General features: G+C 36.4%; 1 protein-coding gene across 1 annotated transcript in view; it reads left to right on the plus strand.

Annotated features, from left to right (window-relative positions):
• TFEC (transcription factor EC) overlaps window positions 1-25685 on the plus strand; it is a 92408-nt gene that overhangs the window by 57626 nt on the left and 9097 nt on the right. Inside the window, exons 3-6 of the mRNA XM_064507499.1 lie at window positions 1472-1567; window positions 18509-18623; window positions 19518-19574; window positions 22658-22733. Of these exons, the coding sequence (XP_064363569.1) occupies window positions 1472-1567; window positions 18509-18623; window positions 19518-19574; window positions 22658-22733 (344 nt within the window). The remainder of the gene's footprint in view (window positions 1-1471; window positions 1568-18508; window positions 18624-19517; window positions 19575-22657; window positions 22734-25685) is intronic.

Consider the following 25685-nt stretch of genomic DNA (forward strand, 5'->3'; position numbering starts at 1 on the left):
ACTGTGACCCACCTGGAGCATTTGGATGCTATGCTGCTAAGTGAGAGGGAACTGAAAAAATAAAACCAAAACTTGTTGGAGTGCTCATTTGGGGCCCCTCCTTTTCTTCAATAGAGAGCTGACATTTTATGTCAGATTTATGGATTATTGGAGCCACTGCTCTGCAAAGACTCTTTTAGATGGCCTTTGTGGAGGCCTCCTGTGGAGGCCTTTGTGGAGGCAAATGCAGCATGTCGAGGATCATTCTCAGGCACTAAGGGTGTCTGACCAGCAACAGCCTGTGTCTGTGCTATTGCACTTGGTCCTCTAGGGCAAGAAGGCTGCTGTAACCCCCTATGGCTCCCTCTTGAATGGTTCCTGACGATATTTGGGAGTGTGACAGCTGGCACAGGCCAAAATCCATGTAGTGACCACTCTAATAATTTACACAATCAGGTTCCAAAGCCTCAGGAAGCTTACTGGTACTGTACAATTTACCGATACAGATGTCTGGGCACAGTTCATGGGACAGGACATGCTCCATTTCTGGAAGGGGAAGAGGAGTGTCAGTATGAGCTGTGGTGTGCCACTGGGCCTAAGAGTCTGTATTGAATGGTCCCTGGCCTATGGTGCGAAATCATTTCATAGGGCCTTCTACGTTTCCTTCACTCAGAGCTCGTTGGACTGAGATCTGCTGGGAAACCTGCAGAGCACAAGTGAGCTGTTCCTGCAAACAACAGAGTTAGCAGCAGCAGGTTCATTATCTGATCTTTTTTAGGTTATTTTGTGAAGGGAATCAGACCAAAATTATCATTGAAAACTCATAGTGAACCTTTTCCAAGTTTATATATATCTATCTGAAAAGTAGATCCTGTTTCACCCCTTATAATTAATTAGTTATTCCATCCGCTTCAGCAGCTCTTGATTCAGACCAGGAGAAAAAAATAGGACCAGAAGGCTGGTTAGAAAAGTATCTGGTATATGTCAAAAGAGAAATCCCTCATTTTTATGCTTCCAAACACAACACAAACCTCTGCCTTCTGAATCCTGAGAGCAGAGTATGACACCAAATCTTGAGTGACTCATGCTTTTGAAGAACCACAGGTTCCTTCCAGCCTTCCTGCTCCAGTAAAACAATACCCTGTGGATATAACACATCTGCTGAAGGTGATGGATCGTAGTTACAACCTAGCAGTACACTCCTGTCATCTGATCTAGGTGTTGCAATAAGGGGTTAAAAAATGGTGAATGGGGTGTTTGTGTTTGGGAGGAAAAAGTTAACTTGCTAAACCACAAAAATTGTTTTCACCAGAAAAATAAAATATAAAATATCCTGTAAAAGTGCCTGAATTATTTGAAGTTTAAGACATAAACTTTTGAAATTCAGTTTTATTGATGCAGTATATACTCAGGATTATTTCCTCTATATTTTCAGAGTAACATTATCTGCATTATTGTTAATAATGATTAGTTTAAAATATTATTTTATTAGATGGAAGAGGTTATTGATGACATAATCAATATGGAATCAAGTTTTAATGATGAAGGGATAGGTTGCTCTGAAGCTCCTCTACTAATGCAAAGAACTGTAAGTATTTTCTGGAACTTGGTCTTGCTGTTTATAATAGACAATTTCATTAAGTGATTCAATTATACATTACACTTCAGAGGCTGAAGCAGTAATATCAGTGGATTTATTTCCTTTCTCTTGAGTTACTTGTGTTTATGCCAAGAAATATTAAAAAAAAGGGGTTCTAATGTAGTGGGATGCAGCCATTCCAGCCCCAGCTCCAGTGTGTAGGCCACTGGAGGTAATAATTCCCTTGCAGGACTATGGATATAAAGATTCTCTAGACCCATGAAGGCCTTTTAAAGTCTTGCTTTAAGATCCCTCTGTCTCATCTCAAAAAATCTGCCTCATGTAGCAGTAGCTATTTTCTTTGGTGTGTTATATTGAAGTAAGGATGGGCTCTCTTCGTTGACTTTCATAAAGGCAAGCTGTACTTATGTTGAATAATTCTAAAGACAAAGATGAGAAATATCACTTTTCAGATGAAATGCCTCATTGGAATAATAGTAACAGAGCATTATAATTCTGTAATCTCTTTTTGTAAAGGAATGACAAGGAATGACAAAGTCTGCTTAAATTTTCATAAATGCTACACATTTGAAAAGGTAGGATAGACCTTTTACGGACACAACAACTTACAGAGCATTATTATTTGGGAAAATAACATCTGCCAAATAACCCCAGTGCAACATACTTTATAGAGGAGATGTCCTCTGTCCTCCCAGCCCTGATCTGTCTTGGGAACATTTTTCCACAGACTTTGTCCTCAGGGCCCTAAACTGGCTATTCATAGAGGCAAACTTGGTCCTGGGGAAGGCAGAAGGTTTTTCACAGTCTTTGGCAATCTGCAAAGCTAATTTTGAGATACAAAGCTGGATGCTTTTCTTGATCAACTACTAGAGGAGCATCTTTTTCTGACTACAGAACATCACTGGCTACAAGAAATACTTTAGGAGAGGATACTTTTATGTCTCTGTGTTACCCACTACACAGTACAGAGTGACAGTTAATACTTATCATGAATATTTGGAAATCCACATGCCAGTTATGGAACTAATACAGTCAGTAATAATATAGTCAGTATGATTTATACATACCTAAGTACAGAATGTACCAAAGAAATGCTCCTAGGGGAGTGAATTAATAATTTGGCTCAAATTAACCTGAGGCAGGGGAGGATCATTTCTGGTGTGGTACGGTGGGATGGTGATGAGAAGCATGAATTCTCCGTTTTGGATTGGACTAACACTCCCTCAACACCTTTTAAAACTGGATGCTATTAATCTTTGCTGATTCTGGACTCATTAGCCTTTATCTTCAGCCATGAAGGACATATGTGAAATGTATTGCATGCCCTATTCTTGAAGAGCAAGGTAATAGGCACTGCCTTCTAGGCCCAAATTGTATCCTATTTGAAAGATCTGAGAATCTTGCAATACCTCTGGGCTGGATAATGCTATCTACATTTTTGTTTATGCTGCAGAAGTCCCCAGGCTTCTAGTTAAACCATGAAAATAGAGTGTTTTTCCAAACTGCCTACTGCAATACTATGGCAAAATGAAGCTTGCCTTCAACAGGGCCTGTGAACTGTGCCAGCATGTAAAGAAGTCCAGCAATGTTTCTGCCTCTTCCATCTATTCTTTTGGCAACTTGTACTCCGAAAAACATATGAAAAAAATGGCCATATGGAGGTGAATTTGGGCATTTGACTTCAGGCATATAGCCTGTGACTCATGATTCTGTGGCATCTTTATGGTGACGTCCTAGACTTGTCTTCAAAGTTTCAGTCATGAGCTGCACAAGCACATTGAATGGAGAAAGATAGAGAGGTAGGCAGAAGAGACATTTTTCAGATTCAGTTTTTCAGCATCACATAAAGTGTGAGGACATTTTATTTACCTGAGTTAAAAATGCAGATATATTACAACACTATTGGACTAGAGACATGTTATCAGGAATGAGAGAACATCTAATGCTGTACATGCCCCTGAGAGGAAGAACTGTGGTTGCATTGTACTTAAACAGTCTTTTACAAAGATTCATATCAGCTCTTCCATCTTTCTGCAAAGGCCCTGCTATGATGTCTGCTATCAACATAAAGTAAGTGAGACCACAAACAAGACCAAGGTGCTGTAAGCCTGTCTGACTCGATATTTCCTCCCTCCTTATGCTTATCCAGTGCAATGCTAAAGTATTTTTTGGGTCACATTTTACATTTTTGCTTCCTTGGCATTCTCTTGAATTTCTCTGAACTGTGCAAAACAGTCTCTAAAATTCTGAAAAAATCTGAGATTCCTGTCTTTCTGAGTATGTATCAGGCTCATCTTTTCATTAAACTGCTTGCTTGACCAAGCCAAATTCATGAAGCAATTTGCTTTTCTCATTTTTCTCAGTAGATGCTGGGTGAGATTAGGAATTTTGCAGGGCTAACCATTATGTGTTGTTATGAATTAATGTTTACTTTAGTTAGATGCACCCATGTACCATTTTAATGGAACATTAAATGAGGACATTGAATTCTATGAGACTACTCATGTGAATAATTGCTCAGAGGTTCATTGTTTGACCCTGAATTAATGAATTACAGTCATGTAATAGTAGAATCAGAGAAGTGAAAACACGGACATCCTCCATCTCCCATTAAAATTAGCACAGCTACTAAAGAGCTCTTTTTCCTGCTTTTACTGTTTGGTCTAAAATTCGTAATTTCATGAAACCTTCTGTTGGTGGGCAGCAACATAAGAATCACTCAGAACAGGAATACCCTGACTGTGTTTCTCTTCCTCTTAATGCTACCCTAATACTAGAAACCTACCTTTAATTGCTTTTTAGAAGCTAGATTCAAACAGAGGACTAGGTCCTTGTTACATGCAAAGTGTCTTGATTCTTCTGAAAGTATTTGTAGATCCTAGCAACATCTCTATCCAAGAAATACAGTTGAAAACAAACCATAACTATTATGATCTAGCACTTGATGAAAGATGTTTATTTCACCATGGACAAGGCAGTAAAAGAATAAGAAAACTATATAATAATTATGATCTCAACTTTTAGAGCAATTTTAAGTGTGGGCCCCACACCTAAAATTCTGAATTCTCTGTTGATACAATTTAGGACTTGCCAAAGCAAACTTGAAGATAAAACAGAACATTACCAATTTAAACTCATTTTTCTTTATCGTAATAATTTAGTCTTATGAAACTGTTTACTAATAGACAGTATCATATTTAACCATATTATAAGAAATCCATTTGTGTTCTGAGTATTATATTAAGAGCAACAAATGAACTGGTGCTCTTCCTGACCTCATAGGAATCATTAAAAAGTTCCCATTTGTAATGAAACAAAGAGTATATGAATAAGCTGAGAAGTTAAATAATATTATAATATGCCAGATATGGCGACAGACATTTAGAAGGTATACCTTTTTTTAAATCAAATTTTGACTCTTATCCAAATCTTCACAGTATATTCAACATTCTGTGGTGGATTTGAAATATATTAACTTCCAAATATTCAGAACATATGAAATGTGCAGTTCTGCTAATGTAAAGCATATATGACATCATCATTGATAGTTTGGTACAAGTTCTATAAAGCTGATGTCTATATTTCTTTTAATATCTGAAAAAGGGAGGTGTAAAAAAAAGTATCAAGTGAGATGTGGAGAGCATCAGTTACAGTGAAAGGAGCCAGAAAAGAGCAGAGTTAAAAAATAAGCTTTCCATGTTTTTCAAGTTTGGAGTTGACAGTGTGTAACCTAGTGAAACCTTTAATTGTTACTAAACAGTGTTTTGTTGTGTTAATATATGTATATAGTCCTAAGGCTGTAGGACACCAGAAAACTCTGAAATTTACCAGTGATCTCTTGCGAAGAGGGTTGCTGTTTTACTAATACCTTCATTTGGAAATAACTGCTGTAGCTCAGAAAATCAGTGTGCAGCTACTGGGATAATGTCTTCCATTTGACATGGAGTCCACTAAAACTTATATCAGAAGCATTAGAAGATTGACTGGTTCAGAATGAGAATAAAATAAGAGGATATTAACATTCTGCAAGGATGTAGCCTTCTCCTGCACATTGCTGGGTGTGACAGGCCAGAAAACAAGAATTTCATGTTTTGAACATTTCAAAAGATCCAGAGTTGTCTTTTGTTCTGGTGCAAACCTTTCAGAAGCATTTCCGTAGAAGCTGGAGCAAAGAGGCTCTGTAACCATTAGACGCCTGGTGGCAATCTGCTACCATTCCGGTTCAGAGTCAAGTCTGTCAGGATACTTCACCTCTGTCATTCTTGCAAGAAAGCAGCTAAAGAAAAGTCTCAGTGGACCGGTGGTTTTGTTTTGTTTGTCAGCAACTTTGACATTTGAAACAATCTTGTGTTGCACAGGCATGGGCTAGAAAACAGGATAGATCTTTTCCATCTCTAATTTTTAAGATTCTGTTAACTACAGCTGGTATAAAGTTCTCATTATATCTGTTAACACTGCATTTGATTTTATGCAGACAGTATTTATTGATAAAAGCAAAATGCTGTCTGTCTGGAAAAATCTCACTGCTATTACAAGGTCTCTGAGGTCACAGTTTCTCATCACGGCATTAATAATTTGTATTTGTATTAATTATTTGTCAAGTACTGATGGCTACCATTTGGTATTTGGATGGATTACAAAATTGCTGTCTGTCCCACTCCAAGAAATCATACAGAAGAAAAGCAATTCAGGTAGATATCCTCCTAAGTATTTTATTTAATAATTGCTATGATTATTCAGTCATGAAGTAAAAGCAGGTTCCATTAGGGGTACATATAGTATTGCTGAACTAGGCAGCCCCCTGCTGCATAATCATGTGAGTATGTTTTATTCAGTGAATAGTGATGCCATATGGCAATTGTTTAAAGTTTATAAAAACTGCTAAAGTTCAAAACCATTCCAGAGAAGGGCAGTGTAAACATTAACAACCTCATTTGCTTAGGTTGGGTAACTTGCAAAAAATGCACATCATCAATGAAAATGCTTTGTCAATCACATTCTACACGAGATTAGTCTTAAACTCCAGGGAAGAATCAAAGTTCACCTGGGTATATAAGCTTCTGCCTAGCACTCCCTGGTATTGTCTACAAGTTTAACGAAAAAGAAAAATGAAGGAAAAAGAGCAATCTGTAGCTATTGTGGAAATAATAGACTCCTCAAAAATAAAACTGGTGAGCAAATATTTTCTTTGTCTTTCTTCAATAGTATAAAGGCAAGGATGTGCACTATATGTGGATCATGAGCTGCTAATCTCAGGATTGGTAAAACAAGGTACTAGATAGGAAATTGTACCTTTCAGCTGCAAAAAAGTGAAATGCACAGACTTAGAACTCCTGAGAACTGTTTTGCGTACGAGGTGGAGATGTCTTCTGATATCACTTCCACTGTTGTTTTGAATGTAATATAGATGCCAAATGAATGTTTGTCATCAGCCTTTTACACACTATAGTAGTTTGAGGCAGCAATCTCTGAACAAAATGGGCAATGTGTGGCCCTCTTGCATGCTTGAATTACTCCAAATAGATTGGGAACGAGTGTTTGCAATTTACTTCATGCTGTAGTAAAGGTCTTCATAGCATACAGCATAAAATATGTTTGGTCCAGGAGAAGAAATATGGGTCCATTTTTACATAGCTGCAGGTGTCTAAATCCATGTAACATGCCCAAATAGTTAGTAACATAGCCAAATAGCAATTCTTTCTATACATTTAATCAACCTTGACACATTATCAACATTTAGCTTAACACATGGAGTCGAATCCCTCTCATTTAATCTTAGACTACCTTCATCTAGTTTCTTCATCTGCACCTGAACTCTTCACTCTAAGTTCTTCTCGTCTCCATTTTCTATAAAGAGGCAGTTTTAGCCTGCGATTTATCTGACTGATTTTAGATGTCATGTTTAGTATGAAACGAGTTACACTGAAGAAGTATCTGTTTCTTCCCTTAAGTATAAGGGGAGTCTAAACCAGTCACTTAAATCCTGAAGTCCTCCCTGAGGATGTCTGTATTCAGTTGGATGTATCACAGCCCTTAGGGACAGGCAAACAAAAGATACAAATGAAGGCTATAAAAACAGAGCTTTATTGCTTCTGTACCATAGGTAACGCCAATACCCAACAAATCACAGTGTCTAAAAATAGAAGGATTAGCATTTTGGAGTAAATCCTGAGCTGATGGAAAATGGAAAGGATTTTTAGTGTGTATTGCCATATTGCAGTTTGTCTTTGTTGGCAGGTAATAAATGCATTCAATGTCTTGGCAGTCCTCACTAATTCTAAGCTTGCAGGATCTGCAAGTAAATTCCTGCTGTTTGTGATCATCAAGTACATTCCAGCTTATCCTGAAGGCTAACGACACAGCCGCTGCTACATGTCTCATGTCTTCTTTTCTGCATAGAGTAAAGTGAGAGCTGCAGTAGAGATGCCGGATAGTAGAGAAGGCTACGTCAAGCTAGTACAGAAGGGAATTCAAATCAAAACAAAACTCTACATGTTACTTGATAATCCATCTGAACACGCCAGATCACAGAAATCATTAAATACCTTACTGAAAAGTTTTCAGATACTGAGGTGATATACAAAATGTAAGAGACTATATAAAGTCTATGATATGATATAAATACTAATATTAGAGTTGTTACCACCCCTATTTAAGAGAAAAAGCACAATATTCATATTCTGCAATAACTCTACTTTATACTTGTCCCTCAGCCTCTTTTTTTCACTTATTTGAAGTTTTTGTGCTGACATTTGTTCAGGAACAGAATTTGAATGATCTGGTATACATATTTACAGATGGTAGGCAAGAAGTTGTTTGGGACCAGGAATTAGTGCATAAGCTGGTGTTACTGGTGAAATAATAGCTGTAAAACAGATAACAGTGTTATTTAAATTGCCATCTTTAGGTTTCAGACCCTGGAGACAATTGGAACAGTGTTTCTGCGACCTTTTATTTCTAGCTGCCACCAGGCTTCTTGCAGTATCACAACATCACTTCACTGTCCACATCTGTTAAGTTATCCTTGTAACCAGAAAAGCCAAGAACAGCTAAAATCATATTATTAAAAGATCATAACTAAAAGAACAGAATGCTCTAGCAAAAGTGGATTCTCCAGCAAGTTCCTTTGCTTGGTCGTATTTGACCAGACATTTATCTAGACAATGGACTCTCTATATATGATTGGGGCAGGAATGTACTGTAACTGGGAATCGGAACAGAGTTCATTTTTCTCTGGTGAATAATGAACTAACTTGATGATCATTATTTGAAGACAAAAAATGAACCAGTTTTCATACATAATATATAAAATGTAATATAATATATCTGAACATTAAGTCCCCAGTTGAGGAGTGCGTAATTATGAACTGTGTTAAGGATAAATATAAAAGGAGATACAATTTGTTCTAAGCAAAACAAGTCTGAAAAGGGAAGCATTTGCTTTTCTGCTGTTCTCTTTAGATAATAAAAAAAGGAACTGAAATATTTGGTTATTACTTGGTATTAAAGACCATTTATACCATTTATTTCCAAAAATGTCATAATTATTTTGTATTTTAATTACAACAGGACCTAAAACCTTTAGCTGTGAAGGGGACCCTCTTTTTCTAGATTCTAAACACAGTATACTATATTTTTTGGATAGTTTACATTGTAAACATCTTTACAGGAAAAAACAACATCACAGTTTCTATTGTTCACCTTTCTCCAAGCAATATAACAATTCTAAAACAAATCCAGGGGTTGAACCCCAGTCTTCTGAATGCAGGACTTGCATTGAACTACAATATTGTTCATCTTGGCTGAAGTGCTTTTGAATTAGATGAAAAGACACAATTCAGTAAGGCACACATTGAAGGTATGAGAACTACTCCTGTTTTCTCCCTGCCAAAAATTGGAAACATCTGATATACCGGATATTGCTATTTAGAAAAGGTACTTACAATGCCTGCGTTATTATACACCTATTGACCAATTCACTTATTGATCAAATTCAATGCATATTTTGATGTTCATATATGTACTTTAAGGACTGAAAAATAGTTTGTTTACTGGTGTTGCTTAATAAGAAGCAAAGGAATGATAAGGAATTAAACACTTTTTTATTTTTTGTAGCCCAGTGACATAGATACTAAACAAACTGAATTTTACTTGATAGATGAAATGAACAGTGAGCATGGTTCCAACTTTAAATTTCTACATTTGGCATGCAAATGACACTAGCACAAAAGCTTTGTAAAATTCTTGCTTTGACTTTTTAACTGAAATGAATAAACAAGGACCACATTTAAATCAATGGGTGCTGACACATTTTTTGGCTAATATGCAGAAGTAGCCTCATTTTACAAAACTATTCTTTGAAGTAACGTTATCAATTAGGTTCCAAAGATAACATGATTTAAGTGGGATATATTTAGGAGTGGACAAGAATAAGATATTATACTAATATTTCATATGTGAACACTTTAATCTGGATGTGATCTGGACAAGTACTAATTTTTATCAACCACCAACAGACATTTTCTCTTGCAGAAATAGTACCCAGCCTTTTGGGTCAGGCAGCTGCATAGTTTCTTCCTGTGACAAGTAAGGTAGTATGTGATGATGATTCCCCATTATCCAAGTCTGGATGTGCAGTACAGACAATCTGACCATGCGTAGTAGGTCCAGTGGTCCTCAGAAGTGTCTGTACTGCACATCAACTACTCTGGATGTGTGCTTGTTTCTCTAGGAAAATGTATGGGTGTAGACATTTAGTATGCTGCATGCCCGCAGTTGTTACGATGCTTCTTGACCTTGTGCATGACTGAACTAGGTATGCAAACCTCTCATACTCACAGCCCACTCCTTGCCTAGGAACAACCCTGGAAAGAGAATAGCAGAGGAAGTTTCTCCTAGCAGAACAATTCATGAAGCTTGTTTCCCACTTGGTTTCTTTTCAGAAGCCTCCTAGATCTGGGCAGAATGAAGACTTGTTGTAGAGACAGCCTGCTTCTGACGTCTGCCTTTCCCAGGGGCATCTTGCTGTTCTCATCACACACCTGGTCTTGTGCCCGTTACGTGACAGTGGAGAACTTAGCAGACCTTGGGAGAAATGGTAGCTGGAAGGGAGCATCCACCAACAGGTTCCTGATCCCAGGTTTCTCAAGAGAAAGAGGGCTATCTCATGAACATGTCAGGACAGTCCAGAGACTTTAGGTTCAAAAACCCTTGCTATCCTAGGTTTAGCTATTCTAGATAACAGTTTACTTGAAAGGCGTCTGTTCTTCACAAATGTGCATATCCTCCATCACTTCAATGATTAGCGATATCCTTTTGGAGGTATGGAGATCTATTTGCTACTCGAATTATTCTTTCTAGCTGGTCTTGCATATCCAGAGTTTGTTGATTTGAACTTTCTTTTATGAGAATAGAGGAGTAAAAAGCAATGGAGATTATCAAGAAGGTAACTGAGCAGGATTCTTTTCAGGGTAAAGAGGTGGCAAAAGAGAAGGCAAGGATTTTGTTGAAAGAGAAGCACATGGCTGGAGTCAAGAATCAATCTTCAGCCTCAGTTTATTTAATATTTTCATTACTGACCTTGGTACAAAAAATATGTGTGTTCTGATCAAATTTACTGAGCTAGAAAAAGTAGAAAACATTGTCAATACAAAGGAGGATCAGGATATCATAGAAGAAGAATTATATGACTGTGATGACAGAACAGTATAAATGGAAGGAATGTAATAGTACTGAGTGCAAGGTCATTCATTTAAATATTAATAACAAGAATGTCTGCAGTAAGCTGAGAGCTCATTAATTGGCAATGACAGAGAAAGATCTGGGTATATTAGTTGCTCAGAGGATGACTATAAGCCATCAAAATGATGGGAACGCAAAAAAGATATAAATATGATCTTAGAATCCATCAAGAGAGATATTTTCAGGAGACACAGGGAAATATCTACTGCAGAATTCAGTGGGAAGAAAACTTTTAGAATGCTGTAAACGATTAAAGGCATCCATCTTTCCAAAAGATTAATTGAAAGCAGGAAAGTACAGAGCAGACTGTGCAGATTACCCATACCATGAAACATCTGTCTAAAAGAGCATGGCCTGTTCAGTTTTGAGAAACAAAGGCTTAAGGGAGCTATGGCCACTCACAGTAATCATATGGGGAGGCTGAAAATGAACTATATAAGCTAAAGGAGCACGAAAACAAAACAAAACCTGTTTAGGAATGGAAATGAAAAGAAGGCTTTTTAACAGGCATTTAAGATCATTCAAATTCTGGAACATACTCCAAATAAAAATATTGGAGATTCAGAATCTAATTGATTTTAAGATAAAGCATGATTGGTTTATGAAATGGATTATGTAATGCTATGATAATTGAGCTCAATACCCAGGAAATACTTTCTAGTCCTGGGCCTCTGTGTCTAGACTGAGCATTACCACAGTCAGCATAATTTTTAAATTAAGAAAAAGCTAGCTGACTTTGCAACACTTTGAACTGTTATTTTCTGTCTGCACAATATTGACTGTGATAGAACCATGATCCTGACAGACTTGAATACAAACTGCAATACAAACTGCAATACAAACAAGTTGCACAAAGATTAGGCAGTATGGAAAAAGAGTTAAAATAGTATTTGATCATTTAAGTGGAGACTTTGTAATTACATATAACTGTTAGGGACTACAGGTGACTAGGCACATGCACTCCTCATCTCAGTATTTTATTATCTTATTAATAATCTTTCTCATATGTTCCTGAAAGATACAGAAATGTTTCTTGGTTTGTGTTTCACTTGAAATTAAATGATATTTACTAACAGCTACCATGCTATGGGATCTGGAATATCACATTCTTTCCCTAAATTAGGAGAGGGTTTTCATGGCCTAATAATGTTTTCCTTTAGAAAGAACATGACTTGGTACTACAGACTGCCAATTTTTTGTGAACATTGTTGTCCATTGCCAGCTATCTGAGAAATGAACCCTCAATATTTTATCATAGAGGCTTGCCTACACAGCAGTTCAGACTCAATTATTAAATATAACAAGCCCTTCAGGATAAGGCCTTTCCAGTGCTTGTATTGGACAGCGCCAGCAACAGCACCCAAAGGTGCCAAGCTGTGTTTCTGAGAATGCTACATCCTGCAAGGTGCTGCTCAGCTTAAGCCAGGCACTTGTTCAGCTAAAGTATGCCTTTAATTGATCTAAGCTTCAAAGCTGAGCATCTTCCAGGATTGAGCCTCGTGAACGGAAATTCTCATGTTCCAGTCTTCTGACACAGGCATTAAAGAGACTGTGACACATTATACAAAAGGAAGAGTGTCGGACCTTGCCAAATGCTAACTTGGTTAATTACAGTCTGCTTTCCTTAATTCTTCTTGAAGTTTTAATTAGATATAGTATTATTCTCTTCCAGTACTGCATTGTCACTAGCTGTTCCCACTTGACTATTTGCTATGTTAAAGGTTGTTAATCTTTTGTCCAAAGCTGGTTGCATATTAGAAGCAGGAAAAATGACTAATTATAGACTGCAATTTTTAATATGTGTGTGCTCGCCCCTTGCAAGCTACTTGCATCTAAATTCTCAGACATGCATACATAAATATATGTATATATAGTGAATGGAAAGGTTGAAAATGATGTGACTTAAAAGGACTTCTCTGAAACAGCACAAATGTTTACCAATACACCTTATGGTGACTGGAGGATAAATACACTCTTTCCTAGGATTTCTACATTTTCATACCCAAATGTCTATGTTTCCACATCAGCCACCAGGTATACGCATCTAAACTGAAAGCAAGCACATGCTTCTGACGCAGCATACTTGGTTACATTTTTAAAGTGCTTTGGGATTCATCAAGTTTGACAGTGCTATATAACTGAATAAGATCATTATCATACACATATGATTTTTACTCTTAGTCAGATTGCATTGGATTCCTTGTGAGATCATGCCAATGTATATATTTATCCTGTAATGTAGACTTGAAAGCTCTTTGAAGCCACAATACTGCAAAAACTTTCCCTGCTGCATACATAGCTTTGTAAGAAATAAATTGCGTTATGGTATATGGAGTCTTAGTGCACATCAAAATGACTAGATGTATTTTGACACATAATTTGTATAATGTATTGTGATAGACTTTTTAATTTTGTAATTTAAAAATTATTTCCCAGATGTCTACATTGCTAAAATAGCTCCCTGCTTTGACAGACAAAAAAGTTTCTTACCTCATTTCTTTACCTCAGCAAAATTGACCAATTTTTATCTGAACCTGTCTGTCTCAGTGCTGTATAACATTAGCAAGCGAGTGCCTTGGAATTTTCCATGCTTGATATCAACTCAGGGCAAATTCAGGTAGAGAGTTTCAACAACATATATTGTTAAATTTTTGGCTCTGTATATTTAACTCCCTTATAAGCAGAAAGGCAAATACTTTTCAAGAAAGATCTAGTCTGGTTTGCTTTCCTGTTCTCACATGATTTTTGAAACAAGACTTTATTCAGAAATTTTCTTATTAAAAGCACGGTGACGTTTAGAAATGGAAGGTACATGTGCAAAGCCTGGAACAGTCACCTGAGGCTTGCTTTAGAGTCAATAAGAAGAAATAGGGGTGATTCAGCTCATTGCAAGCGTCCAAGACAGGTCAGATGAATCACCACCTATTACTTCTGATTCTGAATTGTGGCTTATTCCAACCACACAAGTGCAGAGCAGGTTCTTCCATGTGTAACCATTTCTGTAGGAACAAAGTGACTGTAACTAGGTAGCCTAATTTACTGATGCTTTATAAGCACTTTGCCCTCCCATAAGCACGTAAATGCTGTGCCAGCTAACTGAGAATGAAGACAGTGTCTCAAAGTGAGATCACTAATGGGTCTATCCACCAGGAAGCCACTTATCCGTCATAGAGGCCATTACAGTAATGCCTTATATTTGGGTTTTCTACTAAATGCTCAGGAAGAAAGAAGCACTTTATAGTGAGACTGGAACAACTCCCTTTGTACTGAGTAGAATCACCTAGACTATTGCTGAGGGGAGATAGGAAACCTAAGCCAGGACAGGAAGTAGGTGAGAAAAAAAGAAGCTTCTTTTATGTGTCTCTTCTATGGCCAGATGAAAAAGCTGTTTATTTTGTTATCCAATTGTTCAGTGCACTGATTGACATGATGAAAGACTTGAGGAAGTCACTTGAGGAACCTGCAGTTCTCCATTCTCCAAGAGTAGCTTACCTAGGAATTATTTAAAGTGGTCATATTTTTCATATCTGTGCCAAAAGAAAGCTTCAAACAGAAAGATGGAGCAAGAAGGCACACAATTCTGTAGCCCAGAGATTAGTGCTTTCAGATAGACGAATGAGGGCAAAGTTTGTTGGATTTTTGTGACAGTGCTCTTGAATAGGTTTGTCCTCTGATGTTCAAGTTCTGGAGAATAATTTAAGACAATTAACATGAGACTATGGTTTCTCTCAAGTGGAGTGGCAGAAAGCTGTTTTTGACATGCTTGGTGATTAACACTTGTAATCTTTTTAATTAGTGAGCTTGTAAGATTGTTACCATCAGTGGATGGATGACATGGGCTTGGGTTTCATTTTCATCATCCACATGGAATTATGACTCTGCTTTCCTATGACTAATAAAAATTGCTGAATGATGAGGGGAAAAATGCTGGAGACCATCTGTGTGAGACAAAGATGATGTGGGAGCTTTGGGAAAATATTTCGTGCCTTTTGCTGCGTGATGGAAGAATTAATTCAGCCAGACATAAGCTATGGACAGATGTTCACTTGGAGATTTAGGTGTGTGGGATGGTCCTGCTCCAGCAGTTGTGCTGACTGGAAGGAATTATATGAATTCTTCTGATCACTCCAGGCAAAGTCAGTTGAATTAGATGAAATCATCTTCATCAACTGTGCAATCTAATTCAGCTGAAATGTCTGCCTGCAACCTTCAGTTGAGTTTACCCACCCTGACTGTCATCAGAAAGGTGGTTTTGACTCGTTATCTGCTTTTGAACTTTCAGGTATCTTGTTGGTATTATTTTTTCATTGACTTCTAATTGGATTTTCATAACCTTTTTCTCTTGTAGTTGGGCCTTGTCATTTTAATTCATGCCTTTGTGAAGAGACTACAGAGATTTAACTATATTTAGATAATAAAGATGGTATACTGCTTGAAAAGTAGAAGAGATCATCAATATATCTCATGTGTTTGTGTCATTCATCTCAATCTGTCATTTAGAGATTCTGATTTTTTTTCATCAATTGTACTGATAACCTTACAAATTAAAACATCTATTACCAGTTTGATGCAAGTCAGTGAACTCACCTACACAACTATGCGAAACATACACAACATGATCTGTTTCTCATTTGTTAGATTATTTATGAGATTATTATATTATTTTCTGTGGTTACTGTTTCCTAGTGTTTCATGAAAACAGTAGACTACCCAAATGATGGCTTGATCCAAAATTCACAGAAATCAGTATAGGAGTCACATTGACTCTCAAGTCTTTAAATCAGGGCTGAATATGAAAATTATGTTTTCATATCATTTCAGTAAGCCAGATTCACTTACATTAATGTAGGAAGTCCTTGAATATGTGTCTAAAGCTAATATGAGTTAACTCTTACAATATAGTTATGCTGTCACTGGAACAAAGAAAATGCAAAGTTAAAGCTGTAGTGAATACTGTAATACTTGTCAGTTCACTACTCAGGAATGAAACAAAGGTGCTTAATGTGGGAATGTGCTTAGCTTTCAAATCCTACATATTAAACATAGCCTGTTCTTGAGTAATACTCAACTGAATTCCGAACATTCTTTAAAAAAGTATTTTCATTGAGAGATCAAATATTTAAGCAGATTTTCAAAACTGACTTGGCGCGGTGATTTCTAATAGTATTTAAGAATTCTCAGTTGTCTTAAGAATAGGTGTCTCCATAAATTACTTAAAAAGTGGGCACATTATTCATGTGTATTCAAAAAGAGTCTTGACAGTTTTATTCCATTCTGAGTTATTATAAGAATTTAATGCAAACTAGATTCTCAGATAATTTAGTACTAAAGATGGTTTTTTTTTCCTCTCAGAAAACAAAACTTATTTACAATTGCAGATTTAATACAAAAATATGGTAAAAACTGCCATCGGACAGTTTCACACTAAGCATATCATTCTTTTATTGTATACATAGATTATTAGGTATTTCCTTTTTCTGTTTTTTTTTTCTTTTTCTTTCTGAGGCATACCTTTAATTCACCCCTGAAGCAGTAATAGGATCTATCTGGAGTCATCTTCTATCTTTAGTAGAAAACTTGGTGTTGTCGTTTAATAAAGCTTTCTTAACTCACTCCTAATTTCAATAGATACTTTTATATCTGAAGTCAGTAGTCTCACCCATAATTTTTTCTCACCCTTGGAAAATGACTACTTTTAAGAAGCCAAGTATACGCATTGCTGATTAGGATGAATTTAGTTTGTTCATACCAAACATCATTATGAGCAATACTTCAGAAAATACAACTTCAAAACATTGCTGAAATCATTCTATACATCATAAACTGGCATTGTGCATATGCATAAACTGGCAGAGAGTGCATATGTCCATAATGAATGTGTTAAAGTTCAAGATCATTGTTAACAAAAATAATTACATTGTCTAACCTATCCCCTGCTTTTCTGACCACAGCAAACATTATTTACATAAGTAATAACTAGATGAGTTGTAGGCTAAAGATCCCCCCAGGTTTCAGTAATGCATGTTCTGTCAAATTTCTTAATCAGTTCTTCTTTTCTTCTTGTCAGTCAAAGTTAGAACAAGCTTTTTGCTTTTGCTCCTTGTTCTCTCAGCTGTGATATATTACTTTTGTTACAGATATATTTTTTTCTGTATTCTACTTTTTACTGGACCAGGCTGACCCAACCTCAGTATCCGAGTCCTTGTTTGCTGTCCTAGAGTGAAAAAAATTGTTCTACACAAAGATTGTATGCATCATAAAACACAAAAATATGTTGCTTTGCATTCATATTCCCTTATATATCCTTGCTTGTGAAACTGAACTTGGACTCTTTTTATACAGTTGTTTTCACACGAACATACAGCAATATGTAAGATATGATCAATGAAGAGGTTGGCTATACAATCATAGAAACTGAGCAGAGCCTGAACTGTTCATTACTAAACTTTATATATTTTAAACATCATATTTGATGTGTACAATTATTCAAGTAAGTGGCTTGGGCTATTGTCTGGAATCCACAGAGATATACTTTAGCCTTACTTCTCTCTCAGGACATTCTGTGGGTTTGTTTAAATAATGTTATAATACATTTTGGAAAGGAAATAAAGATAATGGTATACATGATTATATATGTTATGCATATTAAAACCATTAGGTTATGTATATTGTCTATTCTGACTACAGCACAGGTCTTTTAATTAAAGCTTATTCTTTGATGTTCTGTCCCCCCCAGTTTTAAGTACCAATTCAGAGATCGGTGATGTGGTTAAAAAATCATTGGGGAGTAGCTTGAGACCAGCAAGGTTATTTTTCCTTTCAACTTAATTTATGTGTGAAGTGCAGTTGTGGTAAACTTGCTATTGGAAAATCTGCTATAGAACTAATTCAAAAACAGACACTAGGGGCCACATCTTGTCATCACTCTGCATACGAAACCCGTACGAATGTCAGTTAGAAATCTGCTCATGGAATAATAGCAGACTTTGACCCTTCACTTTTAATTTTTCTTAATTCTAGATAAGGGCAAATTTTCCCTTTAGACACATACATGTAGCTCATACTGAAGAACATCAGACTCATATTCAAAGAAGTTTGCTCTTTGTATTTATGATGTTTTAATCTTTTAAGCCTTTAACTTATTCTGAATCTTTTTGTTCTTCTTCCTTCCTCCCCCTCCCCCTTAAGCTATCTAGCAGCATTTTGGATATATATAGCAGTGACCAGGGAATGGCACCAGCTAATATGGGTCTCACAAATGCTTCTTGCCCAGCTACTCTACCTGTAAAAAGGGAACTCACAGGTAAAATAACCCTGATATTTTAGTATTTTATAATTTCAAAAGTGATCGTATTTATCATATAAGTTGAATAAATTTTACCCATGAAATAGATTGTCTCCATAATCATTGCCTGAGAATTTTGCAACGTTTGTACTGTTTTGATGAAGGAGAGGAACAAAGATCAAGGAGAAATGTTTTCTTTCTATTCTCTAACAATTCAGAAACAACGTTTGCCCTGTTTTTTTTTTTTTTTTTTTTTTTTTTCCCATGAATATCATGCTTCTAATAGGACTAGTTATTTTAGAAAACATAGTGGAGTCTTCCAGTGTTGGCTCCTGATCAACGGTATAAATAAATTATCATCCATTAAATTTGTTCCAGGGTAGAACAAATGACTCTTTTAAAAGCTTACAATAAGGCTATTCAAGGTAAATCTATATTAGTGGATTAACAACTTTAAAAGTTACATTCAATTAATCCAAAGAATGCTAACAACCATGTACAGTTTATTAGTGTCACTCAAAGGAAACAGTGAGTTTGTTCAATATGAATATCTAGAAATCTGATTAACTCTTGCATTATGGGATATACAAATCCAGATTCACATTGGTGTATTGTAAGTTTCATCCTAATGTGAAGTACAGCAAATTGGAGAAAAATACTCCTTCATGGCATTTCTACATGTTTAAATAAAAAATGTGCAACAACAAAAACTTAAGCAACCTGCCAGACTTGCTTAAAAATTTAGTACTGGTAGGATATAGATTTGCTTATGATCTTGTATAATAAAGAAAAGAATAATAAAGGTATAGACTAAAAGCCTGCTCTTAGTTACAAGAGGACATTTTGAAAAGGTGAAAGGAGGGCTGGAATTGCAACTTAAGGACTGTTTTAATAAATATTACTTTCTGTCAGAAGCAGATACACGAGCAATGGCAAAGGAGAGACAAAAAAAGGATAACCACAATCTCAGTGAGTATATGTTCATGTAAGGTGTGGTGAATGTATAGAGAATACTGAAATAATACACATTAGCTACTTTGTCTCTGCTCTCTTTCAAGATCAATGTTTTGATTGGGTAATTAAATTGAATTCAGTCTGCAGACACAGACAAACACACAGCTTTCTTCCTTGAAATGAATTACTTTCTTTTTTCTTTCCAAAATATTTTACATATTTTAATGAATTTCCTCTCATATCATCTCTTGCTACTATGTTTTTACTCTACAGTTGTACATATATCTTGCATGGGTAACTGGGCTTTCATTTTACTTGGTGTTGTCTTTGAGAATCACAGTGCAAAACAGATAGGAAAGGAGGAAGACAAGATGGAGAAACAGAACAGGAAAGACCCAGATTCCTCACATCTTGCTTTAGACTATTATCTGAAGAACCAAGTTAGAGGTTCCAGCCAGGCTGAATCTCTCTAAGTGCAACAGCAAAAAAAAAAAAACAAACAACAACAACAAAAAAAATCATTTACAGAGGATGACAACCAACAAATGCTAGTTAAGCACCCAAAATTGTGGAAATCTTACATCAGAAAAGGAGATGAGGGAGGAACAGGGTGAGAACTGAGGTATTTTGACTCTAGTCTGACACATTCACTCAAAACCCCTAACCTCTGTGAACTGCGATGCACTTCTATATATGACCGTACTGTTCTCCAGAAAGGAAATAGATGTTAGACATTTCAGTTCTAGAGGAATGGTCTTTGGTAGTTTGGGTTTAGAACATAGTGAAGAACTTGTGCATTGACTTGATTCAGCGTCTAAATATTGAACTTACAAATATAAACAACATTTTTGTTTATCCAGAATAGAAAAATTTCATTTTTCTTCCTGAAAGTATAACATCGGGTAATTTTTCTCTCCTCTGAAAATCAGAATTCTCTTTGGAAAGCACTGAATGAAATAATTACATTTTCCAGTTCTGCTTTCCAGTCTTTCCAGCAGAAATAATCTGTGAACTTAAACTCAAATCAGTAATTAGTTAATAAACTCTATTTAGCTCTTTGTTCTCGTGCCATTCCAGTAATCTTAGAGAGAGTCATGGCTTTACTTGCATACAATTATGGATCTGCAATTATGCATTCCAGTGCAATGTCCTAGCCACTGCTGCAAACAAGGTTTCTGCTCACTTAGACTTTCCAGAAGGCATCCTTGCTTCTGTCTGCAAGTTTTTGTGGAGTATAAACAGACCACGTAGATTTTTGGACTTCTTGCTAGCCTGTCTTCTCTGAATTCCACTGCAGCTGCTGCCTGTCTTGACTGGGCAGAAATAGGGAGTTTTTTCTAGACTAGGAAAAGATGGTGAGTGTCTGAGTTATCTGGAATTGCAGCAGGAGGAAAGACAGGAGCAAGCATAAATTAGGGATCCCAAATCATGGTTGGAAAAAGTAAGATACTTTAGTGTGTTGAGTGAAATCCCTCTTTCTAGAGAGGGTAAGACAGACAAGCTAATACATCCCACTGAAGCAGAGCACTTTACCAGTGCTCTACACCTAGAGAGTTCCCTGCATTGGAATCAACTAATATCTGCAGAGTCAATTCATTAGCTGCCACACAAACCTAAGAACTTCACTTAGACAGCAAGAAAAAATCTCTCTATTTATAGGAGGAAGTAAAGAACTAAAAGTAATCTATGCAATGGGGCTGAAACAGAAAGTAGTTTGTTAGTATGACTATGAGAAGGTTGAAGTTAGCCTAGGAAGACCCACTGGGCCTCCCTTCTCTGCACTTTTTTTTAATATAGGTCTGTTGAGCTATAAAGACTGGCTTTTTGACTTCCATTCAAAATTAGGCCATCAAACTTTAAGTGCATATTTACATACATGGATAAAGGAGAACATGTATCTAGTCTGCCCATGCTCTAAGCTGGCCTATTGGGGTTAACTCTGGTCTCGTGGAGTATAGCTGAATTAGCACAGTGAACCTGAGCACAGTAAGAAGCTCTTCTGAGAAGCAAGGGATAACAGAAATGGCTCAGTGCAATGCTAGTCATGGATCAAAGCTGATTCCCAAAATAGAGATGGGATGTGTCCTTTGGGCCTGTCTGTTAGAAAAACTGATATTTCTGCATATAAAAGTAGCCGGGGAAAACCAGGTGAGGAAGCAGAAGTGAATTCTCTCTAAATTAATAAAAAGGGAGGCAGAAGGGTGACAGGCCCTTGCATAAAGGAGAGGCACACACCCCAGTTTGGACAGCCAGTACTGGCTGACAGGGTCATCTGAGAGCACAGAGAAGGAGAAAATTTTAAAATGCATATTTTATCTTTTTTCCCTTGTAACTAACAAATAAACTGATATACCATATCTAGTTCATCTTATGAGAAGGATTAATTTAAATACAGCAAACATAGTTTTGGCTATTTAAATTACATTTTTACTTTATTTTCTATGACTTTTGAAACTTACTGTAAATATGCTCATGCAGTCCATCACTGAATGAAACAGAAGTGTTGAGGATGAAGTGTTTTTTTGGAACACAATCTTTCCTCAGCTTCAGTGAAGTGATATGGTTGTAGTTATGTTCTTTGTGGTTTACACTGCTGATATGCTATGGCAGAAAAAGGCACGGCAAGAAGCTGAACACTTTAGCAATAAGCAAGAGATAACCAAGCTGTTAACCACAAGCTGTAGCAGGAGTTTTGACATAATGTGAACTGCTGGATGAGTTGTCTTTTGTTCTCGTTGAAGTCATCAGCAAAACTCCACTGAGCTGGAAGATCATTGTATGGGAGCAGAGTGGAGAAAGGGTACATAAGCTACACAAAAAAGAAGCATTACCCCACATCTAAGGAAAAAGTGACCAATTCATTCACTGGGAGTCTATCTGTAAAGGAATGGGAAACCTAAAGTAGGGTGAGATGATACTGATCATGGAGTTTGTCTTGAAAGTACATCAGAGACATGTAAAATATCACGTTGGAATTTTTATTTGAAGAAGGATATTCTGTCTATTGACTGACTTGTTTTTAACTAGTTAAAATGTTTTATGCTGACTTTGTCCAAGAATATTTCACCATAAAAATAGTAACTGTTTCTTTTTAACAGTTGAGAGAAGAAGGAGGTATAATATTAATTACCGAATCAAGGAGCTTGGCACACTCATCCCCAAATCTAATGATCCGTGAGTTCAACAGTCTTTCCTGTAATAATGTTTATAGTTTAAATAATAATAATAATAACAAAAAGGTTGCATATACTTGCTATAGGGGTGACTAATGTGATACAGAATCTACTATGCCAGATCACTGACTCAAATCAAGCTGCAAAGTAAAAAAATCTTTGACAGGTTTTTGGTGGCTGTTAGGAAATCTTATGTGAAAGAATAATAAAAGGAAAGTGGATCTAGTAGTTCCAGGTTAGAGAGAGACCTTCACACCAGGGAGGGGAAAAATCCATCCAACACCAAAAAGTCCAGCCCTCTATTCCTAGGAGCAATTGTTTGGTGTCTCTGGAGAAGGAAGGAGTGATGCTTGCATCCCTAGCCATGAGCCCTCTAGTGGGATAAAACAAAATGTGTGTTGCAGCTGTCTGCTCTTGGCTTAAGCAAAAAAAAAAAAAAAAAAAAAAAAAAAAAAAAAAGAGTCTGTGGACTGAACATTTTTCAGAAGTCCCCTCTCAGTGGGGGGAAAAACAACAGTCCTGAAATGCAAGGTACTTTTCTGATAAAAATAGTAATTGCTATAATTGCTATAATAATGGCATTTTATACTAATGCATATACTTACAGAAACACAAAATGCACATTGCTTAAACTATGCTTGCATTCCCTGAAAGCTTATATTTGTCATCAGTATGAAAAAAGCCCCCTCAGTAGGAAAACCTATTGCAGGATTACCAATAACAATTCAGTGTGATATTTAATGCTGGACCTTAGCCTTAGATTTCTCATGTCAGTCAGGGATGCTTCAAGACTGTGCACTGGTATGATTGTGATTTGCATAAAACTGGTTATACAGATTTTGTCTGTATCATTTGCATGTCAGTGCAGACCTGCATGTTGCTTCAAATGAAAACATCTATTGATACTTCAGCCTCCCTCCCCCCCGCCTTGGGATTAGAACTTTTGATTATATGGAGGATTTTTATAAAAATCTAAAGCTGTGTGAGACTTACATAAGTACAAGCTTGGCATGACAAGCCACTTTGAGTGAAATCACCAGTAAGAAAGTTAACATGCCACAGCCCTTTTAAGAGAATTCATAGACTGCTTGTTCTACAGCATCAACCCAAGATTAGATAAATGGGCATGTTGCTGTTATTAAAAAGAGTTTAGGTATAACAACTGAGTTAAAATAAGAATCACCCTGAGCCCCTAAATACCATTTTGCTCACATGTGATCTCCTACAAATACACATTGGTAGATGAGTTTTAATTTTGCTCATGTAACTCTCAGTATTCAAGACTATTTGGCAAACAGTTGAAAGATTACTCAGAAAAACAGTGGATGGCACTGTTGGTTTGCCGCTATAAAGCAATAATGGAAGCAAGTTATGCTGGAGTTAGAAATGGGGGTGAGGTACAAATTCCAGTTATGATTTTTGATAGCCTGCAGAGGTGTTTCAGTTGAGTATTTTGGTTTAGATTTTGATTTAGTTTATGAACTTATTCCAAATGTAAATACCTAGACTAATCAGTTAAACCCTTCTTAAAATGAATGGCCTAGACCTGCAGTTTTGCTCAGATAAATGGATGATGGCTTTTACTCACTCATTTTGGTAGTGTTGCCTTGTAAAAAGGGTTCAGGAAAAGATTCTGAAGGCATCACCTTTTCTTGTTTTACTCTCCAAATCCATGAATGATTTTTACAATATGACAGCCATAGGGGTTTATGTTTACAAAAGCAGTAGGTGAACTTAGGTGTCCCAGGTTCTGAGGATTGCTGTTTTCGAAAAGCTGGTAACCAGTACTGTTTTTGAAAATAGCTTTATTTAAAAGCTTTCAAATTGGCACTAAGAAAAAAGAGACATCAAAATGTGCCTGTCACTCTTGGTAAACTTAGGTTAAAACATAACTTGACTATGGCTTGGTGCCAGATTAAATTAATCAAAAGAACAAGTGTAAATAGAGTTTTTTTTTCCTAAGTGTAAATTCATCAGTTTGACCATGTTGTTTTGTTGGCCCAACATATCAAAATCATTATTTCTCTCTGGAATGGTCCTGTGTTGCCAAATCATAACTCAGTGTCCTTACCCTCTCTTTCAGTTTTTGCTTTTTCCTTCATAACACCTTACTGTGCCCCCAATCTGCCCTTTTCTTCTTTGAAAGAAAGAGATATATCATTTCTTACAATATTTTCTCTGTAACATTTTATCACACATAGCATTTTCACCTCATATATTGATTTGAAAAGATGTCTCTTATAGTTTGGACTTGGCTGTAAAAGGAGACACTTTACTGATGCTTGGACTAAAGGCAGTGAAGCAAATCAGCTTTTGCATTGAAGAGCAAATACTACTATAACTGAATCATTGTGGTTAGCATGCCTGTCCCAGATGGCTTGCTTCGAGAATATTACATTCAAACTCAGGAACAGAAAGGACATTTTTGATGCTATTTAGAAACCTTTAATGATTTATATTTCTTAGAAGGTTTTTTTTTTTTTTAATTTCACTTTTGTTTTGTTAGCTATATGGTGCACTTGCTTGGCTCCTGCAGAACTTCCACAAGGACTCTCCTGAGAGTATCCCTGCAGAGCTTCCACAGGGACTAGCTTAAAACCTCCATTCTCTTCACTCTTTTTATTTAATAGTGAGAAGTGTGGATTACCTTGCTTAAATGAATGGATGTTTTAAGTTCATCAGCATTAGAAAATGGAGATAAACCTAATGGCTCTCTTAAACCTCAAAGAACTCTCTCTTTTTTGTTTGATTTTCAGTGCTTAGATATCCAAGTGATAGATGCTCCATAAATGCAAAATTGTTAGATAGAATAATTTTAAAATAGAATTAAAAATGATCCAAAATACCCAGTGAAATTTTGCTGAAAAAATCACAATCTGCTCCTTTAAATATACCTACTTTTGCATTCTTGGTTCTTTTGTGTTAAGCCTTTCACAGTCCAATTTCAGGTGGT

The sequence above is a fragment of the Dromaius novaehollandiae genome, chromosome 1 (genome assembly GCF_036370855.1).
Source record: "Dromaius novaehollandiae isolate bDroNov1 chromosome 1, bDroNov1.hap1, whole genome shotgun sequence".
NCBI classification, from domain to species: Eukaryota; Metazoa; Chordata; class Aves; order Casuariiformes; family Dromaiidae; genus Dromaius; species Dromaius novaehollandiae.